At 46.3% G+C, this 15812-nt stretch overlaps 1 protein-coding gene across 4 annotated transcripts in view; it reads right to left on the bottom strand.

Annotated features, from left to right (window-relative positions):
* The window catches only part of ELL (elongation factor for RNA polymerase II), a 135607-nt gene extending 131824 nt beyond the window's left edge, over positions 1-3783 (bottom strand). For 3 of the 4 annotated variants that reach the window (XR_011965535.1, XR_011965536.1, XR_011965537.1), the window contains exon 1: positions 3618-3783. Coding sequence is in view for 1 of the 4 variants with exons in the window: in XM_072601636.1 (XP_072457737.1) it covers positions 3618-3752 (135 nt within the window). In the remaining 3 variants the exon portion in view is untranslated. The remainder of the gene's footprint in view (positions 1-3617) is intronic. The other variant, XM_072601636.1, reaches the window with a different exon arrangement.
* Positions 3784-15812: the final 12029 nt, after the last annotated feature.

The following is a 15812-nucleotide window of genomic DNA, read 5'->3' as shown; positions in this document are numbered from 1 at the left end:
TGACCAGTATAAAATTTCTACTTGCTTTTCAAACGGCTAAGATTGCAATTCATATCCACAAAAATAATTTAAAATGAAATTCAAAGGACATGCACCCCCCTCTCATATATGCCAGGTTTAAAAAAGAATGGTTTACCCCAACAAGAAGTAAATTAATTATTTCCTTTTGTTTTGGAGAACCTGAAGACTGTAACTGCTGGACTTTGTTTACAGATCTATACGTGTGGTTTTTAATAACTGTTCCCTAGTTCCATAAGCCAGATCTTCAGGTCTCTTTCCAACTCCTTTAACCCACAACCATTAGTAAACGACATTTCTAAAGCCCCAGCTTAGACAGCACCCTTCTGTAGGAGCATTCTCTGAATGTTCTTAAAAAGAAAAGAGATCACAACAAACTCAACTCAATGTCCGTTAAGGGTCTGTTCTACGCAAGACACATTTCTCCACCCTGAATTTCTCATACAACTTCATTTAGATCACTATCCAGAATCAAGTTCTAATATTACAATATTTTCATTTAGTTGTATAAACATGACTTTCCATATTTGATTGTAAACTTTTTCCTAAGAAAAAAGACTTAGAAGCAGCTAGGTCACCCAGTGAATAGAGTGCTGAGCCTGAAGTAAGGAAGACTAAATTCAAATTTGAATTCGGATCCTTTACTAACTGTGTTCCCCTGGGCAAGTTATTTAACCTTTGTGCCTCAGTTTCCTCATCTGTAAAATGGTCATAAAAAATAGGACTTCCTTCCCAAGGATGTGATGAGGACAGAATGAGGTAATATCTGTGAAGCACTTACACCAGCCTCTAGCACATAATAGGTGCTTAATGTTTGTTTCCTTCTTTCCTTATTATTAAATGTTTGCTGAACTAAATTCTGTGGCAAGGCTCATCATCATCTTTTATACAAGAGAAAATATAAAATTAAGAATATTTCCCTCCCTTATTTGCAGTGGTCAGGAACTATGGAACTATGTGAAGTATCACATACAATACATGATGCTGATGTCAGATTCAGCTGATAAACTGGCAGTTTTGCTGAACTACTTCTTTTTAATCTTTTAGATATTTTTGAAAAAGAAAGTTATATAAAGACAAAATATATCCCAAAAAATATTTTAAAGAACAAACACTACAATTTTAGGGAAAGTTGAATTCAAGTTTGGACTAAAAGATGGTGCCCAATCAAGACTTCAGAAGACTGATGATAAGGTTTGCCACCTCTTGGCAGAGAAAGACTGTAGACTATAAGAAAAGAATAAGGGTTATCAGGCGAGGCCAATGTGTTTGTTTGCCCTGCTTAACTGAACTTCTGTTACAAGACGGAGAAACAAGATGGAGAAGGGGGAAAGAGTCATTGGGAAGTAAGTAATATAAAAGATAATCTCATTTTTAAAAACCCCAAATAAATTTCAGCTAAGGAATAGAACAAAACAAATTCAAAATTCAACACAACCTGTTATACAGAATCACTTTAGGCAAAACACATATTTTAAAGAAAACTTCAAAACCAGTTCTGACTCTAGTGACCACTGACACAAAGTTGATAAAACATATTTAAATAAAGTTGTGATGCAATATGATAAACCTAAAAGACTGTAATTACCTTAACCCTCCGATTAAGATGATCCAACTTAAGTTATGGGATATAACCCACACCCTAAATTAAAAATAGTAGCATGACAACAAATGGTATATACAGAAGCTGGCCATTTCTGATGGGTGAAACAGGTTAGGTGGCCAGGCAGCAGACTCACCCGTACAGTCAGGTTAAGACAACGATGTACAGGGTGTTAGATGAAGTTAGGACTTCCTTAAGAAGCCTGACAGGGTACTAAGTCCACAGTTTTACTTAGATCTCTAATGAATTCTCTACAGTTGTTTCTAGGAAAGCTGCCTCAACTGCTGACTAGTTAGAACTACCTGGAACATCACCAGCACAGATAGGATTTCGACACCTCATCTACAGAGTGGCCTGCTGTCATTTGGGACAAGCATTTAGTGGGGCAAAAACCTGCTTCCCAGGGAAGAAGAGGGGAACTGGCAGACAGCTGGAGGAAGGGAGGCAGCACAAATAAGGGTAATGAAATTCCCCAGCTTACCTGATGGTGCTAAACAAGTCTCCAGCAGGAAAGAAAGCAGCATTCCTTCCTAGTAAGTCTCCACTCAAAGTCTCCCCACCCCCTCCACCATCACCCCAAAGGCAAAAACTAAGTATGGCCTTTCTGGTCAGGCAGCCAACCCCCTCTTGTATATGTGAGGTACCCTGAAAGAGAAGGTAGGAATCCCATCTAAGAATGTGGAAGAACATACTCTAGCCCTACACCTTTTTTCCTCAGCATGGAAGCCAAAGCCTACCTGGCCTCCCTCAGTAAAGAAGAACCCGAAATTCCCTACGAAGGAAGTTGGGGGTGGAAGGGAGGTACAGAATTAAACCTGTGAATTTCTACTGGAGGGAGGGAGGCACAAAGACAAGTAGGCCTACTTAATGAGCCCAAAAACAACCTGAAGCCCAAACCACAGCATTCTCTACCTGGCCTCAAATTCTGGGCAGAAGCAGAAAATGTCCCTCAAAATCTGAGAATACATAAAAGAGGATTTCTGATCCTTTAAGTGAAGGACTTTTAAAGAAGAAAGAGTAAATACATTACAGGGATGGAAGGTAGGGTCAGCAAAGGGCAGGGATTGGGGACCAAATGCAAACGTAAGTTAGCACCCACCTGGCTTTCCTTAAAGAAACCTCCCCTAAAAGGAGCAGCAAGAGGCACCTGTGAAAGCCACCAAGAGGAAAATGCACCTTCCACCTATGAATCGCGGTGGGGGGGGGGGGGGGGGGGCGGCAAACAAGGACGAGAACCGGATTCGATGGAATGGAAAAGAAACGATCCACAAACCCCACTGACCCCACCCACCGCGCACCCCCTCTGCCAGCCGGGCACTGCAGCCCTGAAGCACCAGGTCCCCGAGAAACGTATGGGTTAGAAACGGGGGGCAAGGGGAGCCCCCTCCCTCCAGCCACACTGGCCCAGAACCGAGCTCATTTGGGGAGTCAGGAGAGTGCCCAGGGTGATGGACCCTGGGCAGAAGCACCCCTATAGCTCCCTTCAGTGACACAGAATCCCCAAATCTTCAGGGGGGCAGGGGACAAGCCGGGGAGGCCGGGGAAACCTGTGGCCTCCGGCTGTCTAAGCCGAGCCACGCAGACAAGGAGCCACGCAACCGAGGGGGTCGAGGCGGGGTCCGGACTGGCACCCTCAAAAGCGGGCCGGAGATGGGAACGGAAACTTCCCGGAAAACCATATGGCGGAGAGGAGCCAGGAGATCCCCCCGCTTGCCTCCCCACGGCCGGACTCCATCAGCCCGGACAGCACCGCAGGGAACGGGGGAAGGGGGCAGCTCCGAGACTACGGGGGCCCGGAAGGGCGCCCGCCCGGGGGGGCGGAGAGCGGGCCCCGGCGCCGGCCGAGGGGGGGAGGGGGAAGGGGCCCCGGCGCGCGCCGGGCTCCGCTCAGTCCCGCTGAGGCGCGGCGGGGCGCGGGGAGCCCGGGAGAGCGGAGCCCGGAGGAGGGGAGGACCGCAGCCGGGAGAACGCCGGCGCCCCGAGCCCGAGCCCTCACCTGGCCGCCGCGGTAGCTCTCGAAGGCCCTCAGAGCGCTGTCGGTCAGCTTCACGTGGAAGACGGACACCTTGCTGCCGTCGCTCACTCGCCCGCAAGACAGCCCGTAGCCCCGAGCTTCCTTCAGCGCCGCCATCTTGCGACCCTCTCCCCCGGGCCGGGCCGTGCGCCTGCGTCGTAGCCGCCTAGCCTCGGCCCCGCCCCTTCCCGGGAGCAGCGTGATTCATTATTCAGGAGGCTGGCCTGCTCGGCGCGTGGAGGGGAGGAGGCAGCGGGAGGAGGGGGCGGGGCATTCTGACAGCCGGGAAGGGAGGGGAGGAGGGGCGGGGCCAACTTGCGAGAGGGCGGGGCCACCCGGGAGCTGGTGCGGACCCCAGGAAGAACCCACGGCTCGCGCCTGTGAATGGCACCCTGTGGGCAGGGGCAGCGCTCGTTAAATGTTTGTTGGCTGACCGACCGACCCACGGAGGGCAAGTGACTTGAGGAAAGTTAGTGGCAGAGCTAGGATGTCCATCATCCATCCACAAACATTAAGCGCTCACTGTATGCGCGAGCCACAGCGCCAGGTGGTGGGGGTACAGTGCCTAGCGCTTTAGAACCGCTAGGTGGCGGTAGTGGATAAAAGGGGGGAGGGGCGACGTGGCCCTCAGAGCTTTGTTGTAGTTATGACCCTGGACGAGTCACTTCACGTTTCTTTGGTCCCAGTTTTCTCAGCTGTAAAATGGGGACATTACCACCGACCTCCCAGCCTCTCAGAACAGCGCCTTGCACATAGTAGGTGCTTAATAAATGTTCGCTATAATTATTAGGGACGAAGTAAGTAGATTCCAAGGAACTGGAACCCAGGTCCTCTAACTCCAAATCCAGAACCTCTTCCCAGCAGGGCAACTGCTCTAACCTACAGTCAGTCAACAAGTGTTTATGAAGCCCCTACTATGTGTCAGACTGGCACTGTGCTAAGTGCTAGGCATACAAAGAGACTTGAAGTGAAGTAGAGGTTCCCACAGGCAGAGCCAAGAAGGAACCAGGTGACGGCTGTGCATCTGTAGGGAACATCTCACACACACACCCATTAGAGGAAATAATGTATAACATGTCTGGCTCCAGCAATGACATGGTCTGTCAGACCTAGGCTTTGAGAAGATCATTGTGGGAGGAGGGACTGGAGAGAGGAGACACTTCGATCAGGAGACTGCTGCCATCGTGTAAGCTGGTGAAACTCCACTGAAAACCTCTGAATCGTCTGTCAGGATCCCTGCAGGCCACATGTCGGACTTAGAAGACCATGTCTTTCCATTCTTTATGCTCCATTATGTTTTTATTTTGTTAAATATTTCCCAGTTACATTTTAATCAGGTTCAGCCTGCACCGGGAAGCATTGGGGCAGCAATGTGTTTAACACCTCTGCTATAAGCAATAAGTGATCAGGGTGTAAACTGTCTGGATCTCCCTAAGAGGTGTGGGGGAAACAGAATCAGCAAAAATTGGTAACTGCCTGGATATGGGAGATTGGGGGGAGGGTGTAGAACACAGGATGACTTCTGCTTTGCAAACCTGGGTAAACGGAGCTACTCTCTATTTCTTCTCCCTCTTTGACAAAGGTTCCTGACTTTTCTGTGTGCCTGACCCCTCTGGTCATCTGGGAAAGCCTAGAGACCCTTTCTCAGAATGTTTTTAAATTATGAAGGGAATATCAGATTTTAGTTAGAAGCTAATGGAAAGGGGGGAAAAAGCATGTTTTTTTTCCACCATCCAAGTTCATGGACTCCTGCCTGAAACCTAACCACAGGACCCCTGGGAATCTGTGAACCCCAGGTTAAGAAGAGCTGCTCTATTAAGATAGGAATTTTTTTGTGTACAGGGACTATTGCTTCTCTCTCTGTATCCCCAATGCTTAGCACACTATTTTGCCCATAGCAAATATTCAATAAGTACTTTATCGTTCATTCACCCTTGGTTTTCTAATCTGTAAAATAAGAAGATTATAGGGTTTAGAAAGGGAAGAAGTCTCAGTTTGTTATTCAAACCTAACCCTCAGGCCCAGAGAAGAAGAGGTGATTTTCCTAAGGTCACCCAATGAGTCAGGGGCAGAGCTAAGACTTTATACAGCTGATTCATTCATCCCATCAACAAAACTCTTAATCATCTACTGTGAGTACTAGGTGAGAGACAAAGTTAACACATGATCCCTTGCTCTCATGGAGCTCGAAGACAAATTGAAAGATACACCACCAACGCATATAACGATAGACATTATATTACATAATGACCATGGGAGGTCATTAATGACAGGGAACCAGGGAAGAATCCTGGAAGAAATAGAATTTGAGATGAGCTCTAAAGGATGAATAAGAATTCAACAGGTCAACAGAAGAAAGCACACTGGAAGCACAGAAAACTGGCTGAACAGAGAGATATGGGGCAGGAGGACCCCAGGCTGATGATGGAGGAGAGGGCAGGAAGGGCAGGGGGAAGTTGTCCAGTAAGGCCATAATATGGAGCAAGGGAAGGAGAATAACACAATGTCTGGAAAGCACAGGGTGGTGTCAGGTTGTAGAGGGCCTTGAATGTCAGACAGAGGAGTTTGTACTTTACTGTTTATCCTTTAGATAAATATGTCCATCATCATTGATGGGGGCAGGGAGAGTAGAGAGGAGGGGAACCTGTTATCACCAATGAGCATAAACTGTCAGAGAGATAGGTGGGTCACTCTGGGATGGGCAGAGAAATGTGGCCCTTGGGTGAGGCCCTGTTGGGATATCAATGAGTTCATAATGAGGCCATAACATTTAGTAACCAAGAGACAACAGGAAGAGAAAATCACACAATCACTCTGTCTGGATCCACTACAAATTTACACAACCTCAAATGGCCCTCACTGCTGTTGGGCAATCCTACTGTACTAACCAACTCACTCTCCCACTCTCCACCTCTTCCAAACCTTGTCATCTCTTCTCAAACCTCTCCCCCCAACCCTCTCAGCTAAGAACCCTGTCTCAGCTAAGAACCCTGTCTCATCTTTTACTGAAGAAAAATGGAAACCATTCATACACGTGCCCTTTCTTCTCCCCTCTTCCTTATCACTCAAACATCTTGTGCCATCACCTCCTTCAGCATTGTCTCACATGAAGAGGGGGGCCCTGCACTCCCTGCCAAGGCTAACCTCCCTGCCAGCATAAGCAATACCATTCTATCCCATCTCCTCCAGCACTTCCAGCGTCAAATACAAAATGCTCTGTTTGACATTTAAAGCCCTTCATGACCTAGGGCCTCTTTTCTGTCTTTATACCCTATCCATGTCTCTTTCTCTCTCTCTTTCACACACACACACACACACACACACACACACACACACACACACACACACAGAGCCATTAAATGACACTGGCCTCCTTGAGGTTCCCAGAACAAGACCCTCCATCACTGGGCTCAGGACATTTCCTCTGGTTGTTTCCCATGCCTGGAATGCTTCTCCCTCCTCATCTCCACTTCCTGGGCTCCTTGGCTTCCTTCAAGTCCACTTTAAAATCCCACCTTCTGCAGGAAGTCTTTCCCAGTCCCTGTTAATTCTAGGGTCTTTCGCTGTAGATATGCTACCAACCCTTTCTATGGTTTGTGGGTAAGCTGTTAGCATGAGGTCTTTTCTCTCAATTAGACCATAAGCCCCTCCAGGGCATTCAGTCTTTTGCCATCCTTGGTAACCCCAAAGCTTATCACAAAATGCACATCTGCCCCCTCTGATTGAACCCTCTGGCTGGAGAGCAGGGCCCTGAGTTCCAAGGTTTCTCTTCAAGAAAGGGGTTCCACACAGTCCTCCTCATTTCCTATTTACACTGATTTTGGATTTCTCCATCAAACCCTCAATGGACACTTTTTCTCCCCTTCCTTCCATTCCCCACTTTTCAGCTTCACTTTCTGTACTGTCTCCAGGTAAACTGCTTGACTTGGGGTGGGGGAGGTCTTTTTTTTTTTTTAAGGTATATTTGTGATCCCCAGCACTTGGCACTGAGTCTGGTACCTTGTAGGTGCTTAATGAATATTTATTGACTAACAAAAGTCCAGAGTCAGAAAACAGAAGATCAAAGGAAAGAACAGAAAATTTGAGTTTAAGAAGGGACCTGAGAGATCAATGAGTTATAATCCTAGAATCAGAGCTAGAAAGGATTTTAGGAGTCACTGAGGTCCCCCCTCATTTATTTAAAATAAATCTTATTGATATCTTTGGTTTTTCCATAACCTACACTTCCCAATGCATCCCTTCCCACCCCCTCTCAGAAACTCATCCTTTATAACAAAAGAAAAATGAACAGAATGAAGCAGTACATTGTAAAAATCTGCCATTACATTGCAAGTTCCACATTCATAATCTTCCACCTCTGCAAAGTACCTCTTATCTTTCTGTGCTCAGTCATTATCATGTCAAGCAATTGTTTTGTTGTTGACTTTGTGCATTCTGTTTACATGGTTGTAGTCACTGAGGATGTTGTTTTCCTCGTTGGAGCTGACTTCATTCCGCCAGTGTTCACACAAGCCTTAAGATCCTAGGACTGATTTAGAGGGGACTCGAGAAATCATTGATTTCCCTCCCTTCAATTCAATTCAACAAACATTTATGAAGCTCCTGCTAAGTGCCAGACAGTGCTGGGCAAACAAATAAGAAAAAGAAAGACAGACAGTCTCTGATCTCAAAGATCTCAAAATCTAATGGGAGAAGATAGTACATACATGAAGGGAAACTGAAGGAAGATGGGATGGGAGGGGGGGAAGGAAAGGGGAGAGGTTGCCTACGGAAAATGGAGAATTAACTACAAAGTTGTGAGCCTACTACAAAAGAAGACTTCTAAAGGAGTTTATTGCTCCACTCTCCAGGTTTATTATGATTTACATTTTATCAGTGATTTGAAGAAAAACAGTTATAATTTGGGGCTGCTACGTGGCCTGAAGAAAAATACATCTTCCTGAGTTCAAATCTGACCTTAGATACTTACTGTGTGACCCTGGGCAAGTCACTGAACCCTGTTTGCCACAGTTTCCTCATCTGTAAAATGAGCTGGAGAAGAAAATGGCAAACCACTCCAGTATCTTTGCCAAGAAAACCCCAAATGGAGCCATCAAAGTTGATTATTATCAAATTATGAAATTATCAGACAAAATTGGGAATTTGGAGTTCTTTTGAGAAGTGTTTGCCCACATCCTGTGACCATGTATCTAGGTCCTTATGAGAGATATTTAATACAAAGATTTTTCCTCAGTCCATCCCTTCTCTTCTTATCCTATTTTTATTAATTTTGTTCATGCAAATGCTTTTCGATTTCATTTATCTTTTGTAATTGCCTCTAACTCTTGTTTGATTGACAATTGACTCCCCAGCAATAGTTGTGAAAGGTACCTGATCTGATTCTCATCTTTTTTTTAATGGCATGATCTTTAATATTCAAGTCACATCCATTTTGAGGTTATCTTGGTATATGGTATAAGACGTTGGTCTAACCCTATTTTCTGCCAGGTTGCTTTCCAGTTTACCCAACAATTTTTGGCAAATAGTTCTAAGGTAATTTATGTTTTCATTTCAACCCTTTATCTTACAGAAGATCAAACAGAGAGGCTGAAGGATTTGTGTGACTTACACAAAAGCACACAGTCAATCAGAGTCTGAGGCAGTATTAGAATCCAAGTCCTCCACTATCTCGTGCTACCTCTTATCTTACTGATGAGGAAAATAAAAACCAGAGGAGGAAATGATTTCCCTGTGGTCACAGAATTACAAATAAACAAAACCCAAGTTTTCTGACTTTAAATCTGGCACTTTTCTACTAGCATATGTATGTGAAATAAAGGAAGACACATGGATGCTAAGGAGAGAGGAAAAAAAGGATGGAGACAGAGTCTAAGGCAAGTTGCCTACCCCTGGCTAAGGCAATGATCTGGAGCAAATACACCAGGTCATTTGTTGGGAACAATGTGCAGTGTTTGTTAGGGGTGGGGAAAGACCATCTTCCATCCTCCCTAGTTCTTTGACCTTGATCTTACCTTCCCTGTTTAATGCCAGAGATCTAGGTCAGATGATTCCTTGAGGTTTCTAACAGTTCCAAGAACCTCCCCTACATCATAACTCTGACTGAAAGAGAACGTTGGTGGTTTTTAGAAGTAGGTACAGACTTAACTTTCTGTAAGGGTACCTAATTAAAGCTTTTTGTTAGGATGACACCTATGGAGTGCAAAGAGCCACAGCCAGAACTTGGGTCAGCTTCTCAGCTGCACAAAGTTTTCTGAGTGGAATTTAGGCCAAGTCAGTAACCCAATTTAAGTAAATTATCAAGTATCTGCTATGTGCACATAATAAGACAGGAAAGAAGAGCATTTTGCTCACCTGTTCAAATTCCCATTGGCCCAGAGCCTAGAAAGATTTAAAATTAGGTATCAAATTGCAGAGAACAGGGACCATTTCACGTTTGCCATTTTTTCCCCCAACACTTAGAACAGTGCCTGGCATATCGTAGCAGGGCCAAAGGACTATAGACAGGGTATGATGGGTTAAATAAAGCACCAGTTGGGAGACCAGACTCCAGGGGCCAAGAGAAACATGGGTAGGGGAAGGTGCGGGTAGGGTGGGGAACAGGTGGAGGTCAGGAGTCCTGGATTCAAGTCCCAGCCCTTGAAATAACTGCTGTAGCTACATAAACTTAATTTTCCTCTTTGGGCCCTCAGTTTCTAAGATCAGGGGGCTGGATGAGTCTACAGGGCCTTACTTCTGAGTGTCAGGCCGCCACCTTCAAGAAAATTAGAAGAGTTTGTCCAGCATATACCCTTATAAGAGTAAGAGAGAAAGGAAATCAGTCTTCACCTTTAGGGGGAAGAACAACCCATTTCCCCTTCAGAGGTCAAGCAGAGCGGAGGGAGTGAGCTGTGATAGCCAAGTCATCTGCCAGGGAATGTCTGGGTCTCCAAATTCACACTCACACAATTCATTCAACAAGCATTTATTATTTATTAAGTCCCTCCTAGGAGTATAACATCACAGATGGGAACAGGAACCCCTTTGTTTTATGAGGAAAGGGGGTGCTGAGAAGGTGTGAATGCCCAAGCTCACACAGCTAGTAAGTGGCAGAGCCAGGATTGCTCCCTTCCAACTTTGCCTACAATGCACCTGTATTCGGAGCCCTCTGTTAGTCTCTGGTGATACAAAGATTCAAAATCGAACCAAACCCCAGCCTATATTCTATCTGCCAGAGGCACAGAGAGATAGCATGGACACATGAACAGATATATCCAAAGAACCCAAGGCACAGTATGACAAGGGCCAAGGAGGACTGAAGAAAGAAGAGAGCCCTTTTTTGTAAGGGGAATCTGGAACAGCTTCAGAAGAGGAGTGGAGGACATTGAAAAGCTGAAGAAGTGAAAATGGAAAGCCTTCTAAGGGTAGAAGGGCTTGTGTATGGCATACTTAATTGTACAGAGGCCAGAGATCTCATGGGAAGAGCAAGGAATAATCCAATTGAGATAATGATATTTAACAAATACTTATGTAGGGCTTCAATTTTACACTTTATACATATCATGTCATTTGATTTAATTTGGTTAAAACCTAGAATGTGAAGAAAAAGTCATATGAAATCAATCTGGAAAGGTATGTTGGAGCCAGACAAAGGGCTAAAATGCCAGGCTGTGGCATTTTTATTTTCTCCTGCAGGCCCTGGGGAGCCCTATTTGAGTTCAGAGCTGATCAGTAGCTGATCAGTGGCCAGCTTTGTACCTTCAGGAGAGACAGCTGCATGAAGGACAGATTGAACAGAGGGCTTTGTACCTATCTTTTGTCTAAAACTCCAGTGCTCTCACCCCCTAGTCTAGTCTAACCCTTTACTTGAGTCACTGAGGCCCAGAGAGGAGGAGTAGATTTACCAGTAGAGAAGCCAGTAGAACCAGATCTCTTGACTCCTCCATTCTGGTTCCATACTCCCTTTCAAAAACATCAGTCTAGTTTTAAGTGCAGTCACAAGTGGTCAAGGACCTAGGCTGATTAACTTTGGAAAAGCCTTTCCTAACTGCTTCAGGCTCCACCTGGGATCTCAGGTACCTTCTTTTTAACTAGCCAAGGTGAAAGGTAAACATTTTTCAGGTTCCTATAAATATATACATAATAGATATAAGTATATAGTATATAAATAATGTTTATGTGCAATAGATTTAGTCATATATTAAACATGCAAACTATGTTTCTATATACTGAAATATTATGTCATATGTTATATAAATATATTATTAATATTTGTAGGGAATCCTTGTTATATATAATATATATAACATGATCAATAAATAGGTTTACATACACATGCACACATTCGTGCACTCTATAATAACTGGCACGTATATAGCACTTTAAACTTTGCACTTCACATATATGATCTCACTGGACTCTCACAACAACCCTGTGAGGTAGGTGCTTTATTATACCCATTTTACAGCTTAGAGACATTAAGTGATTTGTCCTTGGTCACCTTGTAAAGTCAGTGTCTGAGGTAGGATAAAAACAGAATCAAACCCAAAAGGCCTCTGGAATGTGGGGGAGTCAGAGTGTCTGTCAGACTCCCCCAGTTCTTCACTGTATCCCCTTATCTCCTTTTCTTTGGCCTCCTTGCTACTGCTGCCTCTTAGACCACTGGGGGTCACCAGCTCAGCACCCCTAACCTAGACTTCATGGAGCAGAGTAAAGGCTCCCTGTCATCCTCCAAATGTTTGAGCTGGTTATGCCCCTCCTTTATCTTTGCTGATCCCATCATGCACCCCCTGGAAGTGAAACACTCCAATGATGCTAACAGGGCACTGGTCACATGCCTGGTGGTATGGTACCAACTTATGACACTCTTGGTGCATCCTTAGTGACACACTACCATGCTCACACTGACAGTCACAAACACAGGCAGCCCCTTGGACTTTCAGCGCCAGCCCTTGACCAGGAGTGGGCCAAGGATCACAAATGGAGGAATTTAGAGACCTTCCTCTTGGCTAAGCCCCCAGGGATCCAGGTTCCCATCCAGAAACTGGTGGTCCAAGGAACAAAGAAGATCCAAACTGGCTTCCTGAGTCCCCGAGGCACATGGGAAAAGCAGATTAAGGTTTCTGGATGCCATGTCTTTCCTGGGCATGAGCAAGATGAGAGCAAGGGGATATGGTAGAGACTAAAGATGCAATCAAAGACAGAAATCAATTTGGACTTGACAGAAGACAAACAAACAGACTCTGGTGGAAGGCTTGGGGTAGAGGCATAGTGGTGCAGTGCCTTAAGGCCCCTTCATTCTTGGCTGCCCATATCTTGCCAGGGCCCCCGGGACCTTCTCTCTTTCAGGCTAGGAGCTAGCATGAAGCCACCTTCCAGCCTACCATTCCTCTGGGCAACAAGGACAGAGCTCCACACTAAGAAACCACCCCCTAGTCCCTTCACCGCCATCAGAAGCTCAAATGGTACCCACAAGCCCCTCTAGGTATTCCCCAGCTGGATCAGCAGATTTAAGTGCTGATCTGGTACAGTGGATGGAACACCCTGGACCTGGAGTCTGAAGAGCCAGAACTCAAGCCAGATCTGGGTGAGAGTTCCATCTCTGACTCAGGCTATGTGAACATGGACTTTCCTTATCCTCTCTCAGACTTGGTTTCCTCATCCACCAACTAGTAATTATTTTTTTAAAAATGATTTTCTAAAACCTAGAGAGAGAAAATATAAGCTGCTTACGAGGATTCCCCTGGGCATTGGGTGCTTTCGAGGAAACAACCCAGGCCAGGGGCTGGCACCTCCCTGGGGTCCCACAGATGGAGGGCCCTGGGCTCCTAGAGTCCCTTCCAGGAACCTCCTAGTGGCCAACACAGCTGGGGTGGAGTACAGATTAGTCAGAAGGCCAAGTCAGCCCAGGGAGCTGTTTCAGGGAAGGAGGGAAGTGGTGTTGACAGGAAGCAAGGGGAGGGGGGAGGACGTGGAGGAGGTGGCTGGGGAAGTCAGTCAGGGGACCTTGTGAGATAGGATCAGCCCAGCTGCAAACACCAGTCCAACTTCCTCCAAGTGCTGGGATAGGAATGAGGGGACCAGAGGCAGTCCTTGCTTTGGGAACAGAATGGGGGAAGGAGATAATCCCATAAGGGACTGAATTATAGGCCACCCCCCCCAAGCAAACCACAAGTGGGGGAGAAGACAGAGACTGATCTCATCTCAAATACTCAGATCCTGTTCCACGAAGCTGTACCAGGATAGATTACAGATGAATTTGAGGTCCAAACCAGAAAGGGGATGTGGGACAGTCCCTGGAGCAGCTGCCAGGAGGAGGGAGAGTCTAGGGGATGGCCCAGGGAGGCCCTGGCCCTGGGCCCTAGGGTAAGAACAGGGGCATTCGCTCCCAGGGAAGTGACTCATCCTCCCGGATCATGAGCAGTGCCAACTTAGAAGGCACTGACAGGCCCTTCCTTCCCTCCCCCACTCCACACCCCAAAGTCTCTTACACCTGCCTGTAATGGAGCCAAAAAAACACCCACTCTCCAAAGAAATGAGGGAGTTGGAAGGGATGATCTCTAAGGATCCTTCCTGCACAAAATCCCATAATTTGGTCCTTTGGGAGTTTCCAGAGTGCCTTCAGGAGAAGGCAGAGCAACCCAGGGGGAAGAGCAGTGGGCTTGGCTTTCAGGAGTCAAGGGATCTGGGTTCAGCTCTGGGGATCCAGAGCCAGATAACCTCTGAGAGCTCTGGCTCTCCCCTCTCCAAGCCTTGGTCTCCTCATGGTGAGGAAAAGGCTTCCCAAACAATCCTGGGCTACATATTATCCACATGAGAACAACTATCACCAATGAGAAACATGGAACCATAAAACAATATCAGGGCAGGGAGGGCTGGGAGGAAGAACGTCTGGCCTAGAAGGATTCTCAGAATGACGAGTGCCACAGCTGGGGGTGTGGTTCTTAGGACATGTATACAAGATGGCACTTCACAGGTTATTTCACAACAGCCCTGGGAGGCAGGGGCTTATTACTGTGTCCATTTTACAGATGAGCAAACAGATGCCAAGAGGTAACTTTGCCCAGGGTCACAGTCAGAGCTGGAAGGACCCTTAGGACAGAGAATGTCAGACCTAGGAGGGACTTTAGATCAGATGTCAGAGCCAAGAGGGCCCTTAGAGCACAGAATGTCAGAAGTGGGAGGGTTCTTAGAACCTAGAAGGTCAAAACTAGGAGGGACATTTGAAAACAAACTATCATAGTTGAGAGGAATTTTAGAATACAGAAGGTCAGAGTAAGAGGGTCCTTAGGACACAATGTCAGAGCAGGGAAGGACTTTAGAACCCAGAAGGTCAGAGCTGGGAGGGACTTTTGAGCACAAAATATCAGATTTGGGAGGAAACTTAGAACCCAGAAGGCTAGAGCTGGGAGGAACCTCAGAACATAGAATGTCAGATCTGGGGGGAAACTTAGAACCCAGAAGGTCAGAGCTACAAGGGCCCTTGGAACACAGGTCAGACCCTTAGAGATCACCTGATCCAATCCATTCAGGTAACAGAGTGGCAATTAAAGCCCAGAGAAGCAAGTAAAAGGTTCCCAGGCCCATAGTTTGTTAGCAGAAGAGCACAGTCTTCTCATTCCCCAGTTAGAGCTCTTTCTCCTAATCCAGGGAGCTCCCTTGGGGAATGTATCTATCCATGAGCTGTAGCTAAGCAAGTAGCAAGACTTGGGTTAAGGCAGTGTGACTTGTGAGCTACTCTAGGAGAGAGGGAAGAGGGCAATGGTTTGTAGAGTTGATCAGAAGGAGGGAGACTAGAAGCGAGAAGGCTTTAGGTCACACTAGCTGCTTAGACTGCTGGGAGGCAGCCCAAATGGGCCCAATCTAATGGGATCAAGAATCCTGGAGCTGGGGATGGGATGTCTTGAGAGCAGAGAGCCTAACGGTAGATCATCAGCTTAGCCTACTCCCTGGCCCCCTCCACCACACACACACAGCTAGAGGAACACACAAACATGCACACACCAGCAGACACATGCAAACATGCATGGTGCAGACATATTCACACATGTAAAGACAGTGTGTACATGCATGTAGGAAGGCACACAGATTAGACACGTGTGGAGACACACACCGCTACACACACACACACACACACACACACACACACACACACACACACACACACACACACACACACACACAGGAACACTCACACCCCCT

The sequence above is a fragment of the Notamacropus eugenii genome, chromosome 4 (assembly GCF_028372415.1).
Source record: "Notamacropus eugenii isolate mMacEug1 chromosome 4, mMacEug1.pri_v2, whole genome shotgun sequence".
Classification (NCBI taxonomy): Eukaryota; Metazoa; Chordata; class Mammalia; order Diprotodontia; family Macropodidae; genus Notamacropus; species Notamacropus eugenii.
The sequence above is the reverse complement of the archived record's forward strand: the minus strand, read 5'-3'. Positions and strand labels throughout refer to the sequence as shown.